The sequence below is a fragment of the Phoenix dactylifera genome, chromosome 3 (assembly GCF_051530095.1).
Source record: "Phoenix dactylifera cultivar Ajwa chromosome 3, Ajwa_hap1_PhDact_Kaust_v1.1, whole genome shotgun sequence".
Classification (NCBI taxonomy): domain Eukaryota; kingdom Viridiplantae; phylum Streptophyta; class Magnoliopsida; order Arecales; family Arecaceae; genus Phoenix; species Phoenix dactylifera.
In genome coordinates, this window is record NC_143192.1 from 3,078,776 (window position 1) to 3,105,353 (window position 26,578).

General features: G+C 35.5%; 2 protein-coding genes across 55 annotated transcripts in view; both read right to left on the reverse strand.

The window, feature by feature from the left end:
- LOC103723575 (uncharacterized) overlaps nucleotides 1-9,500 on the reverse strand; it is a 112,224-nt gene extending 102,724 nt beyond the window's left edge. For 24 of the 50 annotated variants that reach the window (XR_015976032.2, XR_015976031.2, XR_015976030.2 and 21 more), the window contains exons 1-8: nucleotides 9,345-9,499; nucleotides 7,897-7,938; nucleotides 7,219-7,271; nucleotides 3,570-3,669; nucleotides 3,168-3,275; nucleotides 1,416-1,532; nucleotides 922-1,072; nucleotides 153-400 (exon numbers count right to left, since the gene is read on the reverse strand). Coding sequence is in view for 44 of the 50 variants with exons in the window: in XM_088717474.2 (XP_088573600.2) it covers nucleotides 153-400; nucleotides 922-1,072; nucleotides 1,416-1,532; nucleotides 3,168-3,275; nucleotides 3,570-3,669; nucleotides 7,219-7,271; nucleotides 7,897-7,938; nucleotides 9,345-9,422 (897 nt within the window). In the remaining 6 variants the exon portion in view is untranslated. Of the gene's footprint in view, nucleotides 1-152; nucleotides 401-921; nucleotides 1,073-1,415; nucleotides 1,533-3,167; nucleotides 3,276-3,569; nucleotides 3,670-5,090; nucleotides 5,201-7,218; nucleotides 7,275-7,896; nucleotides 7,939-9,344 lie in introns of those variants that run through there. The other 26 variants (XR_015976034.2, XR_015976033.2, XM_088717468.2 and 23 more) reach the window with 9 other exon arrangements.
- A 7,737-nt stretch (nucleotides 9,501-17,237) lies between these two features.
- On the reverse strand, nucleotides 17,238-26,564 carry LOC103720921 (putative galacturonosyltransferase 3). Of its 5 annotated transcripts, none has more exons than XM_089929408.1 (8): nucleotides 24,830-26,564; nucleotides 22,773-22,849; nucleotides 21,971-22,031; nucleotides 20,485-20,622; nucleotides 20,025-20,138; nucleotides 19,619-19,944; nucleotides 18,583-19,528; nucleotides 17,238-17,738 (listed from the first exon to the last, which is right to left on the reverse strand). In XM_089929408.1, the coding sequence occupies exons 1-8, from the start codon at nucleotides 24,893-24,895 to the stop codon at nucleotides 17,463-17,465; spliced, it is 2,004 nt and encodes a 667-aa protein (XP_089785534.1). In that variant the 5' UTR covers nucleotides 24,896-26,564; the 3' UTR covers nucleotides 17,238-17,462. The 5 variants fall into 5 exon arrangements, with proteins under 5 accessions (XP_089785534.1, XP_088573608.2, XP_088573609.2 ...); XM_088717482.2 differs by having other exon boundaries at nucleotides 23,290-26,564; XM_088717483.2 differs by lacking the exon at nucleotides 21,971-22,031 and having other exon boundaries at nucleotides 23,290-26,564.
- Nucleotides 26,565-26,578: the final 14 nt, after the last annotated feature.

Genomic DNA, 26,578 nt, shown 5'->3' on the forward strand with positions numbered 1-26,578 from the left:
ACTTCAATTAAAAAGATACACATACAGTAAATACGCTACCTTTCCTATTATGCTGTGTACAATATGCCAGTTTCATGTTATCACAGTGACTTAAAACAACAGACCATCAGATTTCATCACATCAAAAAGCAACCAGGCAAGTTAGGCTGTACCTTTAAAGAGCCAATTCTAATAGCACATGCTTGTTTCTCATGAGGAGCAGGTGAGGCAGACTCAGAACATACAGAAGAATAAGGACAATCACCACATGAACAGCCAAGAGAAGGGTCACCACATGAATAAGCAGTAACATTCATGGGCTTTATCCCGGATGAGTCATTAAGATCCAATCGAAAGTCTATTGCATATGGTGAACCAGGCTCATTAGGATTTGCTTGATGACCAAGAAATGCAAGCCACTCTGAAAAAAACAATCAGAACCATAAGATCAAACCACCCAAAATTACAAGTACGATTTACATTCCATCAGTTGAACATAACAAAGAAACTAATGAAAGCAACAACTTTCAAAGTTAGAACTGGTCCATACAACAAAATGTCAGTGTAAGAGTATAAAGATATGGGTGCAATGACAGAACGACTGGAGGTGAAGGTAATAACACCGCAGAGAGTATATAGCACATGTTGATATAACAAAATGATGCAGAACCAAGAACGATCAGATTGAGGGAATAGGTACGAGGGAAATCTTCATCAACTTACCATATCAAACTCAAAAATGAGTAATATAATCGTTTTTACATTATGTAAGAACTAGTAAGAAGCAAAGGAAAAACGTCCCTAGGCCAAGAACATCCATACTCCTACTTCTCTTAGTCTGCTTAGTTCTTTAAGCATGATACCAAGGCAATTACAAAGGCACACAAACTTTACATTCTACTTGCAACCATGCATTACACATAAAACAATGGCACCTCTCACCTTTGTAATTTTGAGCACCTGCACCAACCAAATCGATTGCACGAGTATTCATAGTCCCAAACTTCACATCCTTGCATGAATTAAATAACTCCTCTACATACTGTCTAGTTATATAAAAATCTATGCCATCAACGGTCAAACTATCATTGCCCTGCAACCACATAAGAATTAATTTATATATATATATATATATATATATATATATATATATATATATATATGAATGTACATCATAGTCATTTGTTTATAATTTAATCATAATCCATATTTACAGCATATGGACATATATATGCCATTCACTTCGAAAGGAAGGGGTGAGAGGAGGGAGAAAAGAACATATACAATAGTTAACAACATGAAGGAACTGGAACAAGAAATTATCACAAGGACCAACACGATCGGTACTATTTAGTAGTTTATCAAAACAGGAAGCCATAAACTCAAATCAAATCCTTGTCTGCAAATAGATTACAACAATAAAGAAAAAGAAGGACCTTCATGACAGAAGTCACATTGATGAAAAGGCTTTGATTTGGAGAGCAAGAAAGCTCACAGAAAAGATTTAAAAAGTTCCTCAAGCATGCTGGGCATCCCACAAGAAAAGGAATAGCCTGCAAAATATATCACATGAACAATTAAGTGGGTATTGCACAAAAAAAAAAAAGGGAAAAAAAAGAAAGAGTATGAAAAGAATTTAAGAAAAACAAAGAACAACCATGTAAGTAACATGAGTAATGAATGGAGCTTGCAACTAAGCAGAGATTATGTATGAGATTAAACCAAAGATAAGAGTAAACCTAGGTGATGGACTAAAACAATCCTAACAAAATTTGTCCCCTACCAAACTGGAACAATACACCTAAATGGATAAAAACTTAGTTCAAGCATGTTTCTGTAAATATCAGAACTGATATTGTTTTGGATGAACCAGATGACTTCAGATGAATCCACTAGTTTTTTTCCTAAAACATTAAAAAAATGAAAAAAAAGGGAGAGGTAAAATATGCACCAGTTGTGATTTATTTCTTACCTGCAAGAGTTAGTTGTCATCAATAGACCAAAATATTTTATCATGATGCCTATATCTGCTCTTTTTTATTTATAAGAACTATGAATACAAATCCAGACTGCAAAGCACAGACAACTCAAAGAATTCCCACAAGCTGATCGAACAAGTGGGAAGAACATATTAATTGAAAAGGACTCGAAAGTGTGGCAGAATATGTTAGCAGACAAAATTCAACGTCGAGAGAATATGACTTCTTATGGACAGATGTTACTGACATTGCTAAACTAAGAGGCTTCATGATAACAAATATAATATATGAATGCAATACTACAACTGACTGGTCTTTGGATTTATGTAGATATAAGATGTTACAATTGATACTGAAAGATGCAACCGGAGGATTTAGTTGCAGATAATCTAATGTAGCCCAGAAAAAGGGTGGGGGGCTGGAGAGATCAAAGAATATATAAAAATTGCTTGGACACTTTTTCTTTTCATTTGGTATTCTCTATCTATTATGTTAAGATATATATGAGCTTTTTATAGATTTTTCCATTTTGTTTTGTTTTTTTTTTGTTGAATATTTGATTTCCTGAAATAAAATAAATATGACCAGAACACGATTTGAAAATGTTATACCTTGAACTAAGAAGTTCTGTTTCTCTAATATTTGTTGATTCTCCAAAATGGCATCTCAACTTGTCACTAACATTTAATAATAATTTTAAAAGAAAGGTAATAAATTGCTAAGCTTGAGAACAATGCAGATTAGTTTATTAATAATGTAAACCAGCAAGTATTTAGTATTTTATAAGCCCACATCTTGTAATTTTTTACGTGACACAAAAATAATAACTAGAAGCCCACAGATTTTAGCATTCCTGCGAACGTCCTTAGCATGCATGATTGCAGATGATGAGAACAGAAAAGGCGCTTAGCTTTGTGTTTCAAATAGGAGTAAAAGTAATCAAGGATCCAAAACAGGATGCCACTAAAATGAAGCACCAGAAATCAAGGAATACAAAATACTTTTTTTTTATTTTCTCTCAGAAAAAATGTACAATTATTAGTGTAAGAGACTCTGGGTTTGCAAATCTAAGCATGTGAAAAGCAGCGTAACAAGCTGTGGGTTCTTTAGCAAACAAGAAATTGGAATAGCACATTGATGAATGTTCTCTTCTTAAGGAGTGATCATGCTAGTGAATGCTAACAGTGTCACTTTAGCCACAAATCTTACTTGCTGGACTTGCCCATGTAATGTGTCAAACTGGTCTGAAGTGCAGCAGACATTGCCGGTGATTGTTGGACACAAACTCTGGATCTTTGATGACAGCAACTCATCTGGCTGAAAAGGAAAACAAAAAACTTAACTGATCAAGAGTCCAATTTTAGTTGATTTTAATATTACTAAAGGTTACAGGTACATAAAGAAATATATTTTAGCAAGAAAAGTATGAAGAGACACATGAATACAGTGACAACATCTCACCCACACTTTTCTTAGATGCAAAGAGAAAGAAGATCATCAATTTCTTTCCCTTGACACATATTCATGGTACAATGATAACTTGGCAACACTAAATAACTATAATCTTGCATACATATATAAAAATGATAATCAAGATATGTCACCAAGTACCTTCACAGAAGGAACATTATAAGGGCAGTTCAAATCCTTTCCGTCACTGCGATGCCCACAAATACCATACATTGAACAATAACCTTCTGCATATGTCTTTCTGAAGCAAGGAAAACAGTAAAATGTTTAAAATGAAAAAAAAGAAAAAGTGAGTTTCTAAAATAAAATGGACAATGTTATCATCAATGATCAGATTTCAGGAAGGCAAATGGAACTTCTGTTTTCAGAAGTGACAAAGGAGTTAAAAACTGGTTATACACCAAGAAAAAACTTGCAAGTGAATAATGATCAGTAGAAGTTATTGCTGCCAGACACCCCATGTCTCCATCAAATCTCTTCCTTCTCTCACCATTGTTTCTTATTTATTTCGCACCATGTCATTAACAGATGTTATCATCAATGATCATATTTCAGGAAGGCAAATGGAACTTCTGCTTTCATAAGTGACAAAGGAGTTAAAAACTGGTTATACACCAAGAAAAAACTTGTAAATGAAAAATGATCACTAGAAGTTATTGCTGCCAGACACTTCATGTCTCCATCAAATCATTTCCTTCTCTCATGATTGTTTCTCATTTATTTCACACCATGTCATTAACAGATGTCATCCAGCAGTTTTTCCTTTTTTTCTTTCAGTGAAGATCTTGATGTTTACTACATTTTAGGATTTCTTTCTAACAGCTACTACATTTACAAGACTACTGGCACATGTGTGACCAAAATAATACCAAAATAATTTGAAAATTCTAGGTATAGATTTCGACACAAAGTTTCCAAAATATTTTGAAAATTTAGAGATATATTTCAACACAAAAAAGGTATCTAACTTGAACTGGAGAATGCAAACATCAAAACACGGTATCATGCTATTAAGTGACCTCCTTGCTCGGCAAACTCTCTTTGAATGACAAAGATGAATTTCAAGGGGATTGTCAAGTGTATGTGTGTGTGTCTATATGTATGAATATATATTGTACCTTCATTTAAGTAATACATCGTACTTGTGTTTAGTATCCATAATATATTCAACTTTCCAGATTATGTGGTATTCTCATGATTAAGTTGCAAATCCGTTTTACATTTGTATATACAAATTCTGGTTTATGTCGTGATAATAAATATCTTAACAAGATATCAATTTTAATTTCTTAATGCATTTACAAATCAATTAACCAACTATAGGGATATTTCAGTCATTAGAGATCACCCATGATGGTCACTTTAATCTATTAGCACAAAAATCAAATGCCTCGTAATATTCTTTCACATTCATCATCTTATCTCACCTTCTATAAACTATGTATAAACCTTGTTCCTTTATTATTTAGGTTTTTTTGTTTATTTACAGTTTTTTTTGCTATAATTACATATAATGATTTGCATTGTTCATATTCAGTTCGACAAATAATCCTTAACAAATTCCCTAATAGCCCCTTGAGTTATGATTCCATTAACAAAAGAGTGAATAGCCATTATTTTCAGCATTAGGGTAAGGTATTATAATTATGTGACTAAAATTACCTTTTCCTCTCTTTTATAAGCTGGGCTTCTTTCCCCTTGCAACCTTAGAGTCCATGAGAGCTTGATGCATTCAACATAGGCTTTTGAAAACCTCTTTGCTCTTCTCACCCCTTAAGAAAGAGGGAGGGAGGAAGGGTAAGAGGAAGAAGTTGGAGAGGAAAGCGGGAAAGAAAGGCACTTATTGAGGTTGCAAGCAAAGAATTATGACTCACGCAAGACCTTGTCGTGCTCCTCTATATCCATGTCAACTTGGTCTATCATTGTTACAAGTATGACACATTTGTCTACGGTGCCAACCCACTTACCTATTGTCATGACTCATGACCATGTTTTGCGACAAGTATACAGGGCAAGCCCCTACAAGGGTCATGTACAAGGCCACTATGGCAGCCCTCAATGCCACAAGCCACACTAACATGCACACCTCCAACCTTCGAGTCCTCCCCTTCCTCGACTCTAATTCGTCCTTAGGTCCACCACCACAGCCAATGGTGTGTTCCTACTATGCCTTGTCGACAAGGAGACTAAGGCAAGTGCGGCCATCTTTATGGCGCCTCCTAAACTTACATCTAGAGGAATCAATGGAGCAATTGAAGCTCAAATTGGAGGATTTCTTCTCTGACATTGAACTGTACTTAGAGCTAGACTATATCACATCAATGGGCACCATGTTCAATCACAAGGATGACCATCTTAATGAATTCTTCCTCTCACTAGATGGCTATTACAATCTCGACTTCACTGGAATCAAGCCTAGCTTTCTATGAATATCTTAATGAATGCTTCCTCTCATTGGATGGTTATTACGATCTCGACTTCACTGGAATCGAGTCTAGCTTTCTATGGCCTAATTGCCCAATGACACCTATTCTCACAAGTGAGGGGGGTGGAAGTGATGACATGTTTGGTTGTGAGAAGGGGTGGCAAGAGGAGGGAGATAGAACGCCTCATCAAGGAGGGCGCTAAAAGCCAGTAAGAGAGGGCGTCGTTGAGGGCAATGGCAATGATGGCAAGGGAGAATTCTTCAAGAGCAATGGAGAGGGCATTAAGGGAGGGGTCTTGAGAGTAGCAATGAGGACATTAAGCCAGAGCCATCAAGGCGTAGCTTAAGGGCATCGTTTGAGGGATCACCGAGGGAAGGAGAAAAGTTAGGAAAAATTGCACAATGTGGAATTAAGAAAAGTGGTGAACCTTGCTCTTTAAGAGGAATTAAGGGTAAATTCATCATTTTGTACCATGGGTTAGTTTAAACAAGGACTATGGTCAACTTATGTGACAGCAATTTAATGGAGGTGCTATCAGGAATTAGTTAAGGATCATTTGTATCATGTTGTAAACACAGGTACTGGCAGGTTGTTATATGTAATTAGAACAAAAGGAAAGGTCTTACATGCAAAAAAATCTTATTAGTGTTATTAAAAATTGAAGTTTTCTAATTGTCTGGACAGTTGGATAACTACACTGATATAGAAATTTGTTTCCCAAATTTGACTAAATATTCATGTTTCGTTGGAAAATCAGTCACTTTTTCCATAGTTTTCTAAACAACCAAATATCACATTACGGAAATCATTGGTCATAATAAAAGATCAGAAAAATTATTTGCTGTTTTTTTTAGCATTATCCCTTATAGAACAGAATTTCAAATTTGACTAATCATCTTAAACATGCCGAACTCAAAATTATTCCTATGAATCACAAGATGCAGAACCAGATGAAATCAGACATCTTGAATGAGAACTAGTAAAATTGCACAAAAAGTTTTTTCCAATGCCTCCATAAGATGGTATGGCCTTCATCATTCTGTTGGAAGGATTTGCTAGTTTTCTAAAGCAATGGCATTCCTGCTTCAATGGAATCAGTCATTGATTTGTTACAAAATAATTCACCAATCCTTCTCTAACAGAGAAATAATGTCCCATCATCAGCAAGAAAAAAGAAGGAAAGACATTCATACTTAACACCATGTAATGGAAACATAAGAGCATTTTGCCAGATGGGATGTAAGAATTAAAATTTCTAACCTGAATTATATCCATCATAAAGAAAAAGAGCTAAAGGCCTATATCTAGAATATGTTTACCCAAGTGGACATTATTAGTCAAGATATGTTAGGAAGTGCCCTTACACTGTTGTAGCATTGGACCTCTGAGCACCAACTGGAGACACAAGAAGAGTGATCTGCATATTTGAATGCGAAGATGTAAAAGAAAAAAATAAAAGCAAAAATAATTTCTAAATTCTATTGACAGATATCATTATGCTCCCCGATGTTGCATCTGGACATCAATTAACCCACCCCAAACCATCACTCTTCCCGAGCCTAATCTTCCTCTACTACTCTATGTTTAAATCAACGATTCTAATGAATAAAATTAACCACAGAAAAATTAAGACCAGAAATTATATGAAGGAACTGATCACAACTTTTTTTCATTTCCAGAGAAGGTCGCAGCCTTTCATTTTCAGAACACGTTATGGCCTTACCATCTGAGCAACCTTCTGTTTCAAAATTAACCAGTTCACATATGCAATACTCTTATGTCATGATAAACCATATAATTAAAGTGACAAGGCTTGTGGATTAACTTGATTTAAATACTATACTACCTACAGTCAATGAATGAGGCAAGGGCCAAGATTGAACCATCAAAGAATTGTTTGGACAACATAACCAATTCCACATGCAGGTGAGAATAGGATTTCAAGTGACTAAAAGGATAACCACGGAAACCAACTGCCATTACCTTGAACTTGAAATCTCATAACAAAACATCATTTCATAACTAAGAATTAGAGAATTTACCAATGTCAATGACAACTCACAGGAGTTCTGTTCCATACATCTCTGTCTCAGCAACACCAAAAACCATAAAAAGAAATGAGCAGTCTATTTCAGACTCTGTCCATATACTAAAAAGAAACCATAAAAAGCTATATCTTGGCCAACCAAATATTGTCCACCAATCATTCCCTTACCTAATGTACACCATTAAATGCAACAATAACAAACTAATATTTCCATTTCTAGCATGATCACCTTGACTTCTCTCTATGCTCTGGCTTAAGTCTGAAAGTAAAAGCCACCAACCAAGATTGAAAATCCTCAAGCACCCAGGACAACATATTCAAACATAGAGAGTAAATACTCCAAACATTAAGTTTTTCAAATATCCTCATCAGTTCAGACAAAAAAGCTTCTTTCAAACAGTTAAAATACCCAATTCAACAGCAAAAAACAGAAAACCAGAGCCAAAAAGAAAAAAATCCAAGAACAAACTTTGCTCGACGTTTCCATAATCATCACTTTTCTTGCATTCTTTCTTCCTAAAATCCACCCATCAATGCTTCAAATCCGAAGACTTGAAATACCAAAACCATTAACAAAGAACTCATAATCTGGGGGCGGAAAAAAGTGCAAAGAAAACTTTAAACATCACATTTCCATAATCATCACCTTTCTTGCATTCTTTCTTCCTGAAACCAAGCCATTAATGCTTGAAATCCGAAGACCTTAAATAGCAAACCATTAACCAAGAACTCAAAATCCGGGGACCAACAAAGAAAATGGATATAAATCTTTAAACTCCACATTACCATAATCATCACCCATTCTTTCTTCCTAAATCCAACCCATCAATGCTTCAAATCCGAAGACTTTAAAAACAAAATCCATTAAAAAAGAACTCAAAATCCGGGGGCGGAAAAGTGCAAAGAAATCTTTAAACACCACATTTCCATAATCATCACCTTTCTTGCATTCTTGCATCCTGAAACCCACCCATTAATCCTTCAAATCCGAAGACCTTAAATAGCAAAACCATTAACAAAGAACTCAAAATCCGGGGACCAAAAAAGAAAATGGATACAAATCTTTAAACTCCACATTCCCATAATCATCACCCTTCTTGCATTATTTCTTCCTAAAACCCACCCATCAATGCTTCCAATCCGAAGACCTTAACTAGCAAAACAATGAACAAACAACTCAAGATCCGGGGGCGGAGAAAGAAATCTTTAAAACACATTGAAAAGTCACCAATATTTAACCACACTTCAATCAAGACAAGAATCTGAGATTATCTAAACCCACTCGATTCATCAACAGAAAACCAAGAAAAACAAAACCGTAGTTCAAGAACTCAACGAATTTCCACTCCAAGAACGTAAAAGAAATCAAGCTACATAACAAATATCCACGGAAGACAGCAAGGAGAGAGATCATACAAAAAAAAACCTTGCTCTTTTCCCCACCTGAAAGAAAGAAGAAATCGCCAGGAGAAATCCCAACCGCCTCTGGAGAACAAGATTTCCGCCCGCCGAGAGCTCCATCGCCAGAAGCGAGCGAGCGAGCGAGCGAGAGGGAGAGAAGCGCCGATATGATAACCTGGCTTACCCGAAATGTGAAAGGGAGCCGTTATATATTGTGGTGGGGAGTCCACGGTGACGTCACCCGAAGAGATATCTGCGATTTAAATGACCGTCTCGGACGAAAATGCCATCTCCAGGGCCCACAAAGAATGCCGATGATTCGAGGGCATTTTGGGCATCTTCTGAATTTAAATTTCAGTGGCGAACGGGTCGAGATCGGCGCGCCGCTGATGAGATCGGCATCTTCTAATAAGGTTTTTTTGGACGGTGGATATGATACGTGACAACTGATGAGGATTCTGGAAATTGCTCAATTAATCCAAGCATTGGTTGGCCTATTTATTGCCTGTGCTTGTCAAGTGCAGCAATGGTTACACAGTTTGTTTTGGTCAACCAATTTAGTTGATTGTTCTTGTCATGCTTTGTGTTTAATTAATTATCAAAATCAGCAAGTGCGACACTCCATGGAGTGCTGTATATCAGCATAAGATGGAGGGCAATAGCCTATTGTATCAAACGGTCGTCCCTATCAAACGGTCGAAAGCAACCTTTCCGATAACCTACTCCCCTATTTATCTTTCGTTGAGCCAAAATATATTTCCCAAACCAGCCTTCCGAGCTTAAAAACCTAAAATCGTAACAGAGTACGGTAATTCACGTGCATCTCGTGAGCCGTAAGATCTGCAAGGGATCTCGAAACTTTTCATCATAATACCCATTTTATCCGCTTGACCGGTTCTCCTAGTTTAAAATTTCAAGCAAAAAATCAATTTAATTACTGATTTTATAAAAGTATTTTTTTAGAATAATACCATCTCAAGATAATTTTATCCAATGCAATACGGTTAAGAAAAAAATTTAGAACTTTTGTTATATATTTCGCTCCAGAAAGCAAATTTATAGGCAAAAAAATTGCTAGCTAATAATCCACCAAATTATTTATTTTGTAGAAAAAGAATCAGTTACTTTTCTACTATCAAAATGCAATATTTAAGAATTGTCGAACAATTTTATTTTTAAAGTTTAGTATGAGACAGGTGACTAATACTTGCTAATCATCCACTAAAAATCCGATTCAAGCATTTTGAACATGCAAAGCACATTTTTTAAAAAATATCATCCACCTTGTCTATAGATTTAGATATAAAATGGTCCAAAAACCTCTAATTATATATTATTTTAAAATAAATCGAAAATTTTATTCAATAATTATGTAGATTTTTTATGTAATATCCACTGATTTTTCTATCCCAAATCTATGTCTATTTTAATTTTTTTTTATCGCCCTAGCATGAAATATCTAATACTTTTGAGAGCATGGTGTAAAGTGTGAACGCTCCTATGCTGAGGAGCTGGTTTTTTTTTTTTTTCCTCAAAGAAGGGCCACAAAGGGATAGTGGGGTAATGGGTGCAATGATCCGCTTGGAATGGGTGGGTCCGCGTTGCACTTGGAAAGGGTGGGAGCACGCTTTTGGTGGGGCCCATGGGGTGCAAAACGAGCCACCCACGGCCGAGGATGATTGCAGCCCCACCAGCTGGCATGATGCGACTCGTGCCACGCCTCTCGGATCGTCTGCGCACTCCAAGAAAGAGAGAGAGGCCAGCGGAAAGGCCTTGAACCACCCACCTTTGTTAACGAAGAGAAAATCCCATCTTCTTCTATCACATTAATTTCCTCACCCACCAAAGGTAGGTAGGCCTGAAATTCCTAGAGCTGTGATGCAACCAAGCTTGCTCAACTGAAAATTACATTTTCAAAATTGAAATTCAGAACCAAGAATGACAATATTTCAGCTTGATCATCTTATTAAGCCCACATAGGCTATGTACTGAGTTCGCTCTGATACTATTTATAACAATCCAAAACCTCATCCAAAATGATTAACCGGAATGTATTATTTGAGCTTCTTAGTCCTATATAAGTACTCAAAATTTTTTCGGCGAATATCTTATGTAGGACTAAACACACGTCCGCACAGGTTCTCACAACTGGCTCCGAGTCGAGCTTGGCCGAGCCTAGGTTTGATCAAGCATTGCTTGAAATTAATTTTGAGTAGATTAAATTTTAAAGCAAGCTATTTTTTTATTGGATTAAGTCTTCTAAAGCCTAATTTGGAAATGACGATATATGAGTTTATTTGAGCATAATCCGAACGAATAAAATTCATGATCCATTCAATTTGTCAACTTTCGTTCCCTCCAAGTCCATCACATTGTGGATTATAGTAATATAAGGTGTCCATCAAAATTATTTAGACAAAGTGTCATAATGATTCCAACAATGTCATTGATTTCAAATGATAGAATGTAAATATAAATTATAAACACTACAAATTTAATATTGTTTCAATACTCAAAAAGAGATATTTTTGAGCCTTATCAATTCCAACCTAGTTGGGCTGCGAGCTGGCAAGTCCTAGCTTGTAATTAATATCAAATCTAAAAGTCAAGAGCAAGCTTGATTTGTCTAGACTAGGAAGAATGCAGCTTGATCGAAATCATCATCAACTTTAGATGTGATATGAATCAAGCCTTTTATGGAGAGATTCCATGTGGCAGCTTACGAGTGTGCAGCTTGTTCAAGCCCATTCAATTCCCTGATGTGTGAAGCTCAACTAACTTGATAACTTGGCCAATAAGTTAGCATACAAACATAAGTATAGGTTCAAGTCTGATTCCAAAATCAGCTCATTTTAGTGGTACATGCGGCTAAGTTAGGCTCAGTTTTTGTTCAACCCGTATTTAATGCCCGATGAACGTATGAGTTTAGGTCGACTAGGCTTTGATTCAATTCAAGAAGGACCTGTTCGAGTGACTCATGAGCCAAATCTGATGCCACATAGATGAGTTCAATTTGAGCTCGAGTCAAGCTTGAACTATTGAATATACTGTCATTATGACCAAGCTAAGCTAAAGGAGTCCATAATGCGATTTTACTTTTTTTTTTTCCCAGCTGGACCCTAAACTATAGTTTTTTTTTTTTTCTTTTTTGGGACCAGGCCACTGTCTAGGGATGTATTTTTTATGAAAAAAACAAAAGGAACCTACTAGAAATAGTCTTAATGACTGGTTACAACTTACAAGGAGAGTGTAACCATAACAACTGGATGGCATATGTATCCAAGTCCCTATCATTTATATGAATTGAACCCAATAAAGGGGCCAGCTTTCTAGAGGCAACGATTCCAATGGTGTGAAAAGGAATGATGAGTCGGGAAACCGGTGGCCTTTCTGACATGGACTCATAATCCTAGCTCTCTTTTTTTTTTTTACCTCCTAACCTTGAAAGGCCTTTCCGCCTGTTTTAGGTGAGAAAGAGTTAATGATAAGTTGGGGTTGGTCAACAAGCAGAGTGAGATGATACGTCGAAGAAATCAGCCTTCTGGTTAGAGGGAGGTGGGAAGCTTTATTTAAAAGAAAGGTGTATGTCTGGGCTGAGCATGTTTTTGTCAGTGAGGAAGGCTTGTCTGAGCTATCAAATACACTGTACAAATTAAGTATATTAAGTCCTGCAGTACGGACTGAATGACATTGGAATGAGGTATTAATTAAGTCCTACAGTGGCAGTCCTGTGGGCTGATGAATTGCTACGCCCCCTACAAGATTCTTATTTAATAAGTCATTATTCATGGATGGCTGTCATTCACCGTTTCAAGTGCAGCGACTCACTGACACAACCATCCACCGGAAGAATGGGCCTATTTATTGCTCTTGTGTGACCAAGGCCCATTAGACATTATGCTTGCCAACTGCTTCTCTTGTTACCAAAGAAAAATAAAAACAACTTTTAGAACGATTATACTAGACTAATAAATATCACCGCTTTACCATTGGTGAAAAGGCCAAAAAAAAAATTAGGAAGTTAATTTTGCATAAAAATTCTATTTACTAATTGATTTTGCAGAATAATAATATATATTTTAGAATACGCGATATTTTTTACCTATAGGCATGAGTTTGAGGTGTGTGTCTATTGAATGTCTAAGACACAACTCAACTCAACTAAGTCATAATCCTAAATTAGTTAGGGTTGATTACATGAATGTTCTTTCTCTATTCTGCTTGCTTTAGAATCATATTTCTGAGAAATGTTGAGATATCAAGTTCTTCCTTGCTACTTCATCCCATATGATTTTTGGTCTACCTCTACTTTCTTTTTCTTTATACGTATCAAATTACTCTTTTGTATAGGTTCTGCATCATTTGTGCATCTAAACTATCCAAGTTGTCCTTTTTTTTTTTACTTTATCTTCAATTTCTTATGAACGTCTAATATGCATATTATGAATATTTGATACTATTTATTTAGATTATGGCTCATCTCATACCTAGAGTGATGGATAAAATTATACAACGATCCCAAAGATCTATTTTTCTATAAAAATTAATCTGATTATTCCTTGCAAATCAATAATTCAGTGGATTTTTATCCAAAATCCACTAAACAAAAAGGGAGAACAGCAAAAGAGAAGGAAAACAAAGAAAAAAATGATTGGATAAAGTTGAAGATTGTAGGTTGGAAAGGTAGACTCTTGTCTATTGAGAAATAATATTCTGGCTATTGCAGCTATGAAGATGAGCTTGAAGGTTCAAAAGCCACTAAATTCTAACCGGACATTTTCTTGATAGCCGCAATCCAATCCTTGTCGGCCTGGATTGGTTGGTGGAAAAATCCGTCCATCTTTGTACCTGCAGCTTCTGCATTTTTTCATTGATTTCTAACCTATTGCACATAGCTTTTATCTTTACATTTTAGTTTTGTAAATTCAAAATTTCTTATTAGCATGACAAGATATTATAGTAAAACATAATAAATTGTTAAAGTAGTGCATATATATATATATATATATATATATATAAGCTATGAAGGAGGAGATAAAAATTCTTCTATTAGAACTACACATTTGAGTTGATGGAGCTACTTAAGGATAAGAGAGCACTCAAGAATAAGTAGGTGTTTAATTTGAAGACCGAAAAGAAGAGGTCACAACCAAAGTACAAGGCATAATTGGTTGTGAAAGGTTTTGGTCAGAAAAAATGTATTAACTTTGAAGAAATTTTTCATCTGTGATCAAAATGTCTTCAATCTGAGTTATTTTTGTTTTATCTGCAAGCATAAATTTAGAGATTGAACAACTTGATATAAAAATTATCTTCCTCCATGGAGATTTAGAAGAGAAAATTTACATAGAGCATCCAGAAAGGTTCATAGTTAAAAACAAAGAACATCTCATGTGCATTTAAAAAAGAGCTTGTATGGGCTCAAGCAGGCACCTTGGCAGTGGTATCCACAATTTGATTCATTTATGATGGACCATTGGTATAGTGAAACTGCTTCTTATCATTGTGTGTTTATGAAGAGATTCTTTAATGGAGATTTTATTATTCTATTACTTTATATAGGTGGCAAGTTGATTGTTGGCCATGATGCTAAAAAGATTGAATGCTTAAAAAGAGAGTCAAGCAAGTTCTTTGCCGTGAAGGATTTATGGCCGGCTAAAAAAATCCTAAGTATGAGAATTACTAATAACAGAAAGAATGAAAAGCTTTAGTTATCTCAAGAGAGATATATCGAAAAGGTATTAGAGAGGTTCAATATAAACAAGTCCAAACCAGTTTGCTCTCCACTTGCAGGTCACTTCAAGTTAAGTTCCATGCAGTGTCCTACAAGTTAGAAAGATAAAAAAAAAATAAAGAAGATTTCTTATACATCCTTAGTTGGCAGTTTGATGTACTCCATGGTTTGCACAAAGTCGGATATTGCTCATGCAGTTGGTGTTGTAAGTCAGTTACTTTCTAACCCTTGTAAGGAATATTGGGCAGCTGTTAAATGGATTCTCAAGTATCTTAGAGGCATTTCTAGAGACTATTTATGTTTTGGTAATGGTAAACCTGTGTTGGATAGGTACATAGATGCAGATATAGCTGATGATATAGATTCTAGATAGTCCACATCATGGTACTGGATGACTTTTTAGAGGGAGCAGTACTATGGCTATTTAAGTTACAAAAATGTATTGTTTTGTCCACTACAAAGGCCGAGTATGTTGTAGTTACAGAAGCTTGTAAAGAACTTTTGTGGATGAAAAATTTTCTACAAGAGTTGGGCCAAGAATAAGAGAAATATAGCTTTCTTGTGACATCAAAGTGTCATCCATCTCTCAAAGAATCTAACATTTCATTCGAAATCCAAGCACATTGATGTAGGATATCATTAAGTTCGAAATGCTTTAGAGATGAAGTTATTGTATCCTGAAAAAATTCATGCTGATTATAATGTGTCAAATATGATGACTAAAATCTTGCCTATGAAAAAAATTATTACTTGTAAAGAGAAAGCGGGCTTAGTGGAACCCCCCACATGAGTCGGGAGGGGAAGATTTATCGGTGTGGTCCCTTTCTCATGTGGGATCCACATCATTGATTTTTTTTAAAAAAAAGATAGGATAAGAAGGCAGTTTCAAACAGCCTAACTTGGGGGTGAGGTAATTGCAGAAAATCAAAGTCTCTGGGTCTGCAAAAAATAGTGAAGAAAAAAAAGAAAACAGAGAAAAAGAAGAGAAAGAAAAAAGTGCTACTTTGTTGGATGATCGGATGGTTGATTTTATTCAGATTTGGCTGAAATTTCAGTATGTTGTTCCCGGCATTGAAACCTACAAATTGAATGGCTTGAATTTTTGAAAAGCCTTTTCTATTGATTATTTCAAGCATCAACACTTGGTGAGATACATTTTTTATTTTGTTGTTTATTGTTGAAATCTACTTTCTTAGTGAAAAATGTTCATGTTGCTGGGAAGATTAAATCATGTTGATGGTTGTTTAACCTCTAGTTGAACTAGAGAGAATCTACTGTAATTTCATTATTTTAAATAGTAGAAGTTTTTGGCTAGACAAGGTCCGTGGTTTTTTCCTTCATATCGAAGAATTTTTTACTTACATAAACACTATAAATATTGGCTATTTAGAATATTGAAATATACTTAAATGAGTTAATAAATATTTTAAAATTAATTATATATATTAAAAAATATATTTCTTATTATAAATAATTTTAGTATGTTTGGTATATAAGTAAATATATTAGTTATTAATAAATCCTATATTAGATTTATTGATCATTAATAAATATTTATTAATTATTTATTAATAAATATATTAATATATCAACTTTATTAATATTTATAAATATTGTTAATATATTAATATGTCGGTAATACATTAATATAATTAATAAAACATTGATTATCATATAAGTGAGTATTTTTATCAAAAAATGATAATTTTAGATTATCTTCGTTCAGTGACCAACAAAAAGAAACAAATACCATCCTTCCTTGGTGGTATTTGTTTACCTTCTTTCTTTAAAAAATAGATATTTAATCTATCAGTTATTTTATAATTTCTCCCATCCATTTGCCATACCAAATATGGTAATCTGACACGAAATTTATTTTCCCATGTCAGATTGCCCCCAACCAGACGGCCCTTGACAGGGCATATTTATGATTCATTACCATAGCCCCACATTCTTAGAAGACTCAAACTTAATACATTCATCAGTCCCTACTCAAAAGCAGCTGACTCAGGAATCCATGGATCATAAATATTAATTGCACGTTTAATTCACCAGCTACCCAAGACCTTTGACGGATGACCACCAGTTGCAGGACCCTTATATGTTCAATAGTTTGTGGGGGGAAAAGCAAGCCCAATGAATGAATAGAGTTTGCTGTGGCATGAGTAAGCGACATGCAGACTGGTGTGGGACAACAATTTGGTACCCCCACAACGACAAAATCTCATGATTATCTTGCCAAGGAAATTTCTGGTTCAAATATCACCCCATTTAGAGCAAAGAAAAAGAATAAATGCAAAAACCTATTCCTGTGAGGTGTGTGATGCTGACAGCACATGCTGGCTGCTCAACATAGAGCAAGCCTGTGAGGTCGAGAAAGAATATGAACAAACTGGCACAAGGATTTGCTATCTACAAGTCCAGATTTATTGGAAAAAGTTGCAGGCTCGTAGATAAGGGTTGTTGAAGTTTACATACTTGGTCCAGTAATGCTTGTACTTGGCGATAGCAAGATCCAGCCATGGCTTATAATTCCCATTGTAGTGAATCACAGCTGCCTTCTCAATCTCTGAGGGGCTGATTTGAGGATTGTAGCCCAGACCAAGAACATGCCAACTCCGATCAAGCGTATATGTCAGCCCATAAAATGATACCAGGCCTGCAGGCAGCGTCCCAAGCTTCCACAGATTTCGATCTTTGTTCTATAGTGAAAAAAGAAACTTCTGATCAGTCAGGGTACCATATAAATTTCAGCACAAGGGACATCAACACTCAGGGCAAGCTTAATACTACACGAGAAGAAAGCGATGAAGCATAACTGACTGCTTCAAGATACAAGAGTTTAGGCGGATCATGTACACCTACACACTGAGGTGTAAATTTGTGTATTGTCTTCAATAATTTGCCGGTTGATGTCTGAGAGCACTCCGTAGTGCCCTTGATACTAACACCATCTTGCAGCATACAGAAACAAATTTTAAAAACATATTCTCATGCCAATTGCACAAAAAACAAACATATTCTAAATTTATGCTTGATATGTCGCTGCATATTCAAAATCCACTGACTTTAACATTTAATTGATTTGATATTTTTGTTGATACCACATCAAATACCACGTTTTTCTTCTTAATGTGCAAATATAGTTCATTTCCTTTTTCCATGTAAACTTGCTTTCAAATGGTAAATTACAATTATACATTTTAAACAGTGATAATAACTCAGCAACATTAAAATTATTTTGAATTTCAGGAAAAAATTATAATCAAAATTAAGGTACGCCATACCGACCCGAACTAAATGGTACATGGCATATCGTACTGTACCAGTTTGGTACCGATATCTGGAATGGGTGGTGTACCGACACTCAGTATGCCAAAAAAATTTCGTACCATATCATACCGACACTGTGATAGTGTGGCGCCGGTACGAAGTCCGATATTGAGACGGCAAATCTTGATCAGAATTATAGATGACTGAAAATTGTAACTAGAAGAACTCTAGGAATGATATTATACAAGAAAATTAGAAGAAAAAAATCCTTACCAAGTTTTGCCAATAGTGATATATTCCTGTAATATTTCGTTTCTTCCATTCTTTCAAGTCAAAGATGTTCATTCCAAATGCCCATCCACAGCCTTTCGGGTCAAAGTTATCAGAGATCATTGGGTCTGAGAAGTTGAGATAACCGTCGAACTGATGAAAGCTCCCTTTGCAGGTCTCTACAGCACCATTCACCATCCCTTTCATATCTATAGACCAAAGTGGTGTCAAATCCTTTTGAACAATGACATCATCATCAAGAAACAGTATCTTATCCAGCTTTGGAAATATTTCTGGCATGTAGAACCTTATATGGTTGAGCATAGACAAGTACTTGGGGTTCTTGTACTTGAGATTTTCATCCCCAGCAGAAAGAGTAGAAGGATGATCAGCTGTGAAGTAGTACTGTTTAAGATTCTCAGATTTAATCTGGCGAAGAACTGGACAGTAAGATGAATTAAGCCACTTGAATTCATCAAAGTTCTCCACATGTATTGTTGCATCTAAAGGAGGATGGGCAATGAACCACATCTTCATAGCTGGAAAGTTCATCCTGTCTGTGACAATGTGAAAGATATGTTTTTCTGGTTCCTTCACGTGTAATATAGTAGAGTTGACTACAACTGCTGTGGCGAGTACATTATCAGAGAAGATTGCATAATGGTAGAGGGATGGATCTTCAAGTTTGGCCTTATCTGCTAATTCTTTTCTTGTATGATCTTGTAGGAAGTAATCAGTAGTGAGCTGTAAAGGAAGGCAGTGTAGGGGTTTAGGTATTGTCTTTGTAGTGAACCGCATCAAGAACTGGCTTTTCTTCAGTTGGGCAATTACTGTTTCCTCTGAGGACTGCGCCATGGCTCGTAATTTTCTTGTTACCAAAGAACAATCATATAACTGCTCTTTTGCAAATGATAGAACCCGAGCCATTGCTTCTACATATTCAAGAGCACTGGAAGATACGAGAAAAAAGAGTTTTCACATCAGAGTGAGATTTATAAATGGAACAGTGTTATATAGGAATAGTTGAGAGATGGAATACCCTTTTTGCAGTTCAGCATCTGAGTTTGCTTCTTTAATAGCATTTTGAATTCCTTTAATCTGGTTCATCAAGTACCCAAAAAGATCAAGATTTTTCATGGAACGAGCAATGCTAGCATATACCTTAGCCATTATGATCTGATCTTTTATTAGTCTCAAAGTGGAATCTCGGCCATGATTACGATGGTCTCTCCTGTAATGTTGCCTGAGTGTGCTGTTGAAATGCTTGGAGCGATCCATGGCTGCTATTTTCATCCGTAATTCAGCATCTTTGCTTAGCTGAATCAGCTCTGCAGTTCTTTTTTCCTTCCTTTTTCGACGCAGTTGCTACAACAAAAGAACCATAACAAAACTGACCAACTAAGCAGAAGTTTACATCAAAATTTAGAAAAGAATAGGACAATCACCAAACGCCTTAGCTTCTTTGAGCTAATTGAGTAAGCTTGTTGATGTCGATCAGTAGAAGGCTGATCCTTGTCTCGTGATTCACTAAATTGTGGCTTAAATGACCCTTCTTTCCACTGTCAGTTGTGAGAGATGAAGTAATTATCAGGGCATTGTCATCCAATATTAAAGATAGATTGTTCACTGACAGAGGACATGCTAACAAGCTTGAAAAGAAGTATAGAATACGACTAAGTCACTAAAGGGCATGCTAAAAAGCTAGCTTCTCGATATCGAAATGTATCAGTAATGTTTTTTTTTCCTTTCTAGCTTCTGATACTCTCAGAGTTTGTCTTATTTTAAGAGATGTTTTTTTATATTCAGAAGTCTCTCAAACTTAACAACATTCGAAATAAATTATTCTTGCCTTAAGAATATCACATTTGTTTCTTTCAAACACAGCAGGTGAAGTCAGAAATGTACCAGTCCACCCTTTGAATTTACATGAGTTTCACCATGATAATTATTCCACATCCAAGAAGCAGATAAATCCTTTGAGTTTACTTTATGCACTTTTAGGGCACCAGAAGCATCTGCATACATAGTAGTTATCTCAACATCCTGCACAAAATGTGATGTCATAAAGACATTGAGGTAAGTCCACTTGCATTAATAGAATGTACTTTGATACTTAACTAATTTGCTTATGGGAGTGGTCCAAATGAATCATCTGTCTGGCGATCATTCTTCTTTTGGGCCAATATTCAGTCATACCAAACAAGACTATATGAAGGATTATAAAACTATTGACCGAATGCTATGCTCTATAATAAATTCTAAGTATGTTGCCACTCCAGACAGGACAATGGCGACCAATTTTTAAGTGGAAAATTAACAGATGAATTATGCAGTAATTCTGTTTTCTGAAGATAAATTTACTAGTCATGCTTGCTTTTCATCTCTAGATGTTATATTCTTTACCCATCTTGTTCCACTACATTCAACTTGATCTGAGGTGTCTCCTACCATTTATATGGTTTTTGACCTCAACAGAGGGTTATGAACTTGATTTACCTCTCATTTTCTCTCTTGTTTGTAAAATTTAGTGCTCTTCTAGTGTTTGGTCCTTTCACCACTTGCTTGCTATGGACATTACTTTGCTCGGGCAAACGCCTAGGTGGTTCAGCTAATTGTATCAGACTCCACTTTGACATCATGTTTAAGTGACTGGAGTTGAATAGATTCAAGAATTTGTTCATATGTGATATCATTTCAGAGCCATCCATGCATTCTCATATTGGCAACTAAAAACAATTTAGAAAATTAAAAGCTACTTACTTGATCCTGTTATGAATTCAAGTATGGTTCATGAGTACTAGCTAGTTTGTGACTGCCAGTCTGCACAGGAGGATGAATATCAGAAGCTCTTCACTCTAATATCTAGGTTTCAACATGAGCCAGGAACTGTGGAGTTATCATTTCTTACTGCTGCTTCATGATCATAAGAAGCTTTTTTGGCTTTTCACACTTCTTTCTCTTTACTACAAGTCTGTTCAGTAGTAGTTATGTGAATGTCATCCTCTATTTCTCATTATATCAGCTGTTCCTAAGCTTGTATTGTAGCAAAGGAGAATTACCTTTATTTTTCTCACAACTTGTGAGGCTCAAACTAAAGAAGTAAAAGTAATAAACTAAATCAAATTTTTCTCACAATCTAAATATGCTACAGAATACAGATTCTTATAATTATTTTAAAAAATTAAGTTTTGAAAAAAAAAAAATCCATGTTTTAAAAGATGGCCAAAGTATATCTGATAGTATAGGAAAAAGTAGGAACTGACCAATGCAAATTCTGAAAAGAATACCTTACAATTCTTAAATGGAAGGCAAAACCAGTAGCAAGAATCACTTGAGCAACATTAGAACAATATATATTGTGGGAAAAAAAAATACAAGAAAAGCTTAAAACCTTCCGAGGAATGCAGTGCAGACAGCCCTGCAGACGCCTATAGCCTTTGCCATCTCTCTGGCTGTAAAAGATATGCTAATGACACTCAAGTGGGGCTAAAGAAAAGCATATCTCTCATAAAATTAACCTAAAAGCCTCCGCCAAGACAACATATACAAACCAAATAATTTACATATACAAATGAAATCTTAAGTGCAATTTTCTACACTAGCATTGGCTGAATACATTGCAAGCCACAAGCAGTAATGGAAATAAAACTGTACAAACCCAAAAACTGATCCTGGTAGATACTTAAAGATAGTTATGCTATCTTTAGCATAAGCATGTCATGTCATAGTTATACACAATGATATCACTGCAACAAATAAGATCAAAATAAATAAAAACCATTAAAAAAATAAAAAGATGAGACATCAACATTTATCACATTTAAATTAGCTCTATAAGTTGCTAGCCATTATCAGTAATTGGGAAAAAAGATGTCTTACAAAATAAACCAGACTGTGCATTCCTTGGCTCATGGATGTTTTAAGTGCTGCACAAACTATTCCTAGATCAAGCATGTCACTGAATGTACAACAGCTAACAAAAAGGAATCTGGCATATCCCAGCAATAATAAGATAAAAAAAGAACTACAAGAATCACAACAATGCAAAAAAGAAATTTCAATCTAGATCAGTGACTTGAACCTTAAGATAACAAGTGAACAAAAATATTACTTATTTAACTAGAATTGTAGACAAAATCTCAGAAAGGTAAGACAAATGATTAAGTTAGCTACCTTTTGATTGAAAATCTTACCCTGTTGGATCATCGGGCACCACTATGGAAACCATTTCTGATGTCTCTGATCTGACCACACAGGCAAGGATCCAGACCTGGAAAATTGCAAAAAGACCATAAAGTTCAAGCTAATGACTTTTTCAGTAAATCAATCTTAGTTTGCCCAACTATTTTTCAACTTCTAAAGTACATGAGAATTTGATTTATTTGGAAAATTTACAAGAAATAGCCAAACTGCTCACTTAAATATATAGAACCATTAAATAAGTTAATAATGAATTATACATAATCACGGCCTTTTTCATTTACCAAAATTAACATAAAAAATCAACACTATATTTGAATGCAAATAATAAATTTCTTGATTAGAAAATCATGAACAATATGTAAGTTGGTCATGTCTATTATCCTAGATGGTGATGAAGAAGGTGTCTTCAAAACCAGAGATAATAAATATATACTATATAGATCAAGGTACACTGTACCGTATCGAATTGAGCGGTACGAAATATACTGTACCGTACTGATTTTGTACCTGTATGCAGTATGGAGAGCGTACTAACCCTCAGTATGCTAAACTGACCCTTGTATCATGTGTACCGATATAGTAATGGGGTGGCATTGGTGTGAGCCTTGGTACTGAGACGGCATTCCTTGATATAGATGGTAAATCAGATATATAGTCATTATGATGTACTTTTACCAACAAAATGATGGAGGATCTGGTTGCTTCTTGTAATTTGCATTTAGGAGAGACCCCAGGAGAATTAAAAGCAAAATGCAGCAATTGGATAACCAGCAACCATCAAATCTGCCATGTCCACTAAACCAAACTCAGGAATTCCACAATATGTGGTGCAAAATTATGCCAAGAATGAATTTTGATTGCAAAGGGACTAAAAGGTCATGAAAAACACATGCACTGGCAAATGACATAATCACCACTTATCAACATATGCATGTATCCTACAGATCTACATACATATGTATGTACATACTCATGTACACAATGAATGCATGCGTATACATATAAACACACACGTAAATGCATATGCATATATATAACAGATTTTGGAAATTTTGCAGATGTTTTCTTTTAAAAGAGCCTATTTTCCAAGAAGAAGAATTGTTAAACTGTCAAATGCAAAACCCATCCAAGTATACGAAAGGCTTCAAAGTTCAGCATCATGCTAGACTCTGGGGCTTTCTCATTATAATATAGTATGTACATATGCACACATGCATCTGTCATGTACTTATATGTTTATATATGTGATTTAGCATTCACATTGAGGTTACACAACATAATTAACGATCTAAAAGATTTAAATTGCCTGGAAGCTATAAGTTCAGTCTTTATGTGTTAGCATTTTAATGAGATTTTAATATAACAATATTGTATTTCGATATACGATAAAGTTCTGTTACACTTTGCAAATGGCAAAACAGGCAGTCGGACTGCCCCATTTTTAAATTCATTGTGGAACTAGACATTCTCACTTTTTTCTCTCCTCGTAACAACCAAGTCACAAAGTTGGAGAGAATTTAGAATGAGTGGACTGCCTATTTTAACATGCATCGTTTCCCAAGAAAACATATCAAGTGCTGAAATTAATGTATAGGAACCCCATAAGTAGCCATTACAAACAAACAAGTAGCTTAATCAGATATAAAAATATGAACCGGTCAAAACTAAACAACAAAATGATGAGCACAAGACAATTCGAATCCCTATAAACGCCCCATCAAGCATCATTCCATCACATCAACACTTCAAGAATCAAGAGACATACAACCCTAAACGCGAGGCCACTCCTCTCCAAAGAAGTTCAAACCCCAAAACTCCAAAGCAAGAACAGAATCAAGAAAAGGACATCCAACCCAATCATCGTTCCCACACTCCAAATCAAACCATCTTCTCACAATGTGCCCCCAGATATGCGAAAAAGGAACCAAAATAGCGACACGGAGATCATTGATGAAGAATCTACCGATCAAGAAATCCAAGGCATCGAAGAAGACTACAAAAGAATGGGAGAAGCTCGAAAGAGGAGCAGAAGAAGAGCTGTTCTTGCCTCGAAGCAGCAGAGGAGGAGAAGAAATCCGCGGCTGGAGAAGCCTCGGTCACCACCGCACGCCATCTGGGCGAGAAGAGAAGAGAGCGAGAGAGGAGGGAGAGAAGAAGAAGGGAAGAGAGAACAAATGAGGAAGGCGAGGAGAGGACTCGGGGAGCATTTATAGATGCTGGCTCGCTTCGCTCTGGTGCTGCTCTGGTCGGGCGGGAATCACCGTAACACATACGAGAAGTTGCCAATGGACGGTCGAGATTGGAAGATAGATGGGGGTGGGTGGGTTTCTGGGTCTGATAGCCGGAATTTCCCAATCAGGGTGATCAAATCCCGATTGATATGAATGAGTTATTTTGAGACGTGGCACCATGTCATCTAAAAGGAAGCATGTTCCCGTCCTAAGACCACTCATCTGCTTCTCATTTTGATATGTGCCCCTAAAAGGTCCTCTTTTCCAAGGTTGCCTTTTTTTTATTATTATTATTGAGGATGCTTAATTTTGGATCATAAGTAAACCTCAAATTTTATATATATACATATCAAATCATATGTGTAAACGTACATATGTATATCAAACTGGATCTTAAGCATGTGTATAGATATACACACGGAGATGTACATACATATATACATATACACGTATGTACATGTATAAATTATGCAGAAACATCGATACATACATATATACATATATAAATATATGTACATATTTATATATATTCATTTATATAGCATATAGACACAAACACATATACCTACATACACAAACATATGTACATGAATATATATATGATGATGATGATGTGGTATATAGATGATAATGTGGCTGATTGATGATGATGTGGCATATGAATGGTGATGTTGCACATGTTGTAAAATTTCTTGTCCAAAAATATTCGTGCTACGTCATTACCCACATGCCACATCATCACTTATATATTATAAATTATATTTTTGGTCCTCCAAATTTCATTACACGATCCTTATTGTAACAAAATTGGGGTTGTGTTGTAACAACCTGCTAACATAGCATGAGGATGGTCCCGATCTGATTACCTTAGCATATTTAGAGTATGTCTGGGTTGCTATGATGATTGCATGCTAGAAGAATCTGGCCATGCTACATCATTATGATTATTTATGGCCACATCAATTATCATCAAATATGCTTCCAAAACTTATATAGTTGTGCTATTAATCAATCGTTGAGTATTTGTTCTAGCTCTATTACAAGCGAACTTCATAACGATAATGTTCTGCCTAAGGCGGGTCCTAGGAAAGTAAGTATTTTTTTTCTTATTTTATTGTTAAGAGATCTTAACAAAAACAGTCTTAGGATAACTCATTGAAACGATCTTTCTGTTTCATTTATTAAATCACCTTATCAAGTATTACTGTGATATTGGAAAAGGGCCAGAATTCCATTATGCAACAATCTCTAAGTATCATTTTATCCAGAACTTTCTATGCAGTTTAGTGCCTTTTTCTCTTTAGGAGTTCCACTTTCCGGATCTGCTCCACCGCTTGCTCTTGATTCAGATAATTGAGATGTATACACAATGATCACAAGAAAATGAAACATAAAAGCTCAGTGCATTCATCAATCCGAAGTCAAATGCAGCTGGCTCAGGAATCCATGGATCACTACCACAAGGATACATAATTTTACATGAGTGCATGTGCAATTCACCAGCAACTCAAAATTTTTAGAGATGACTATCAGTTTTATATGAATGCATGATTAGTTCGTCAGCT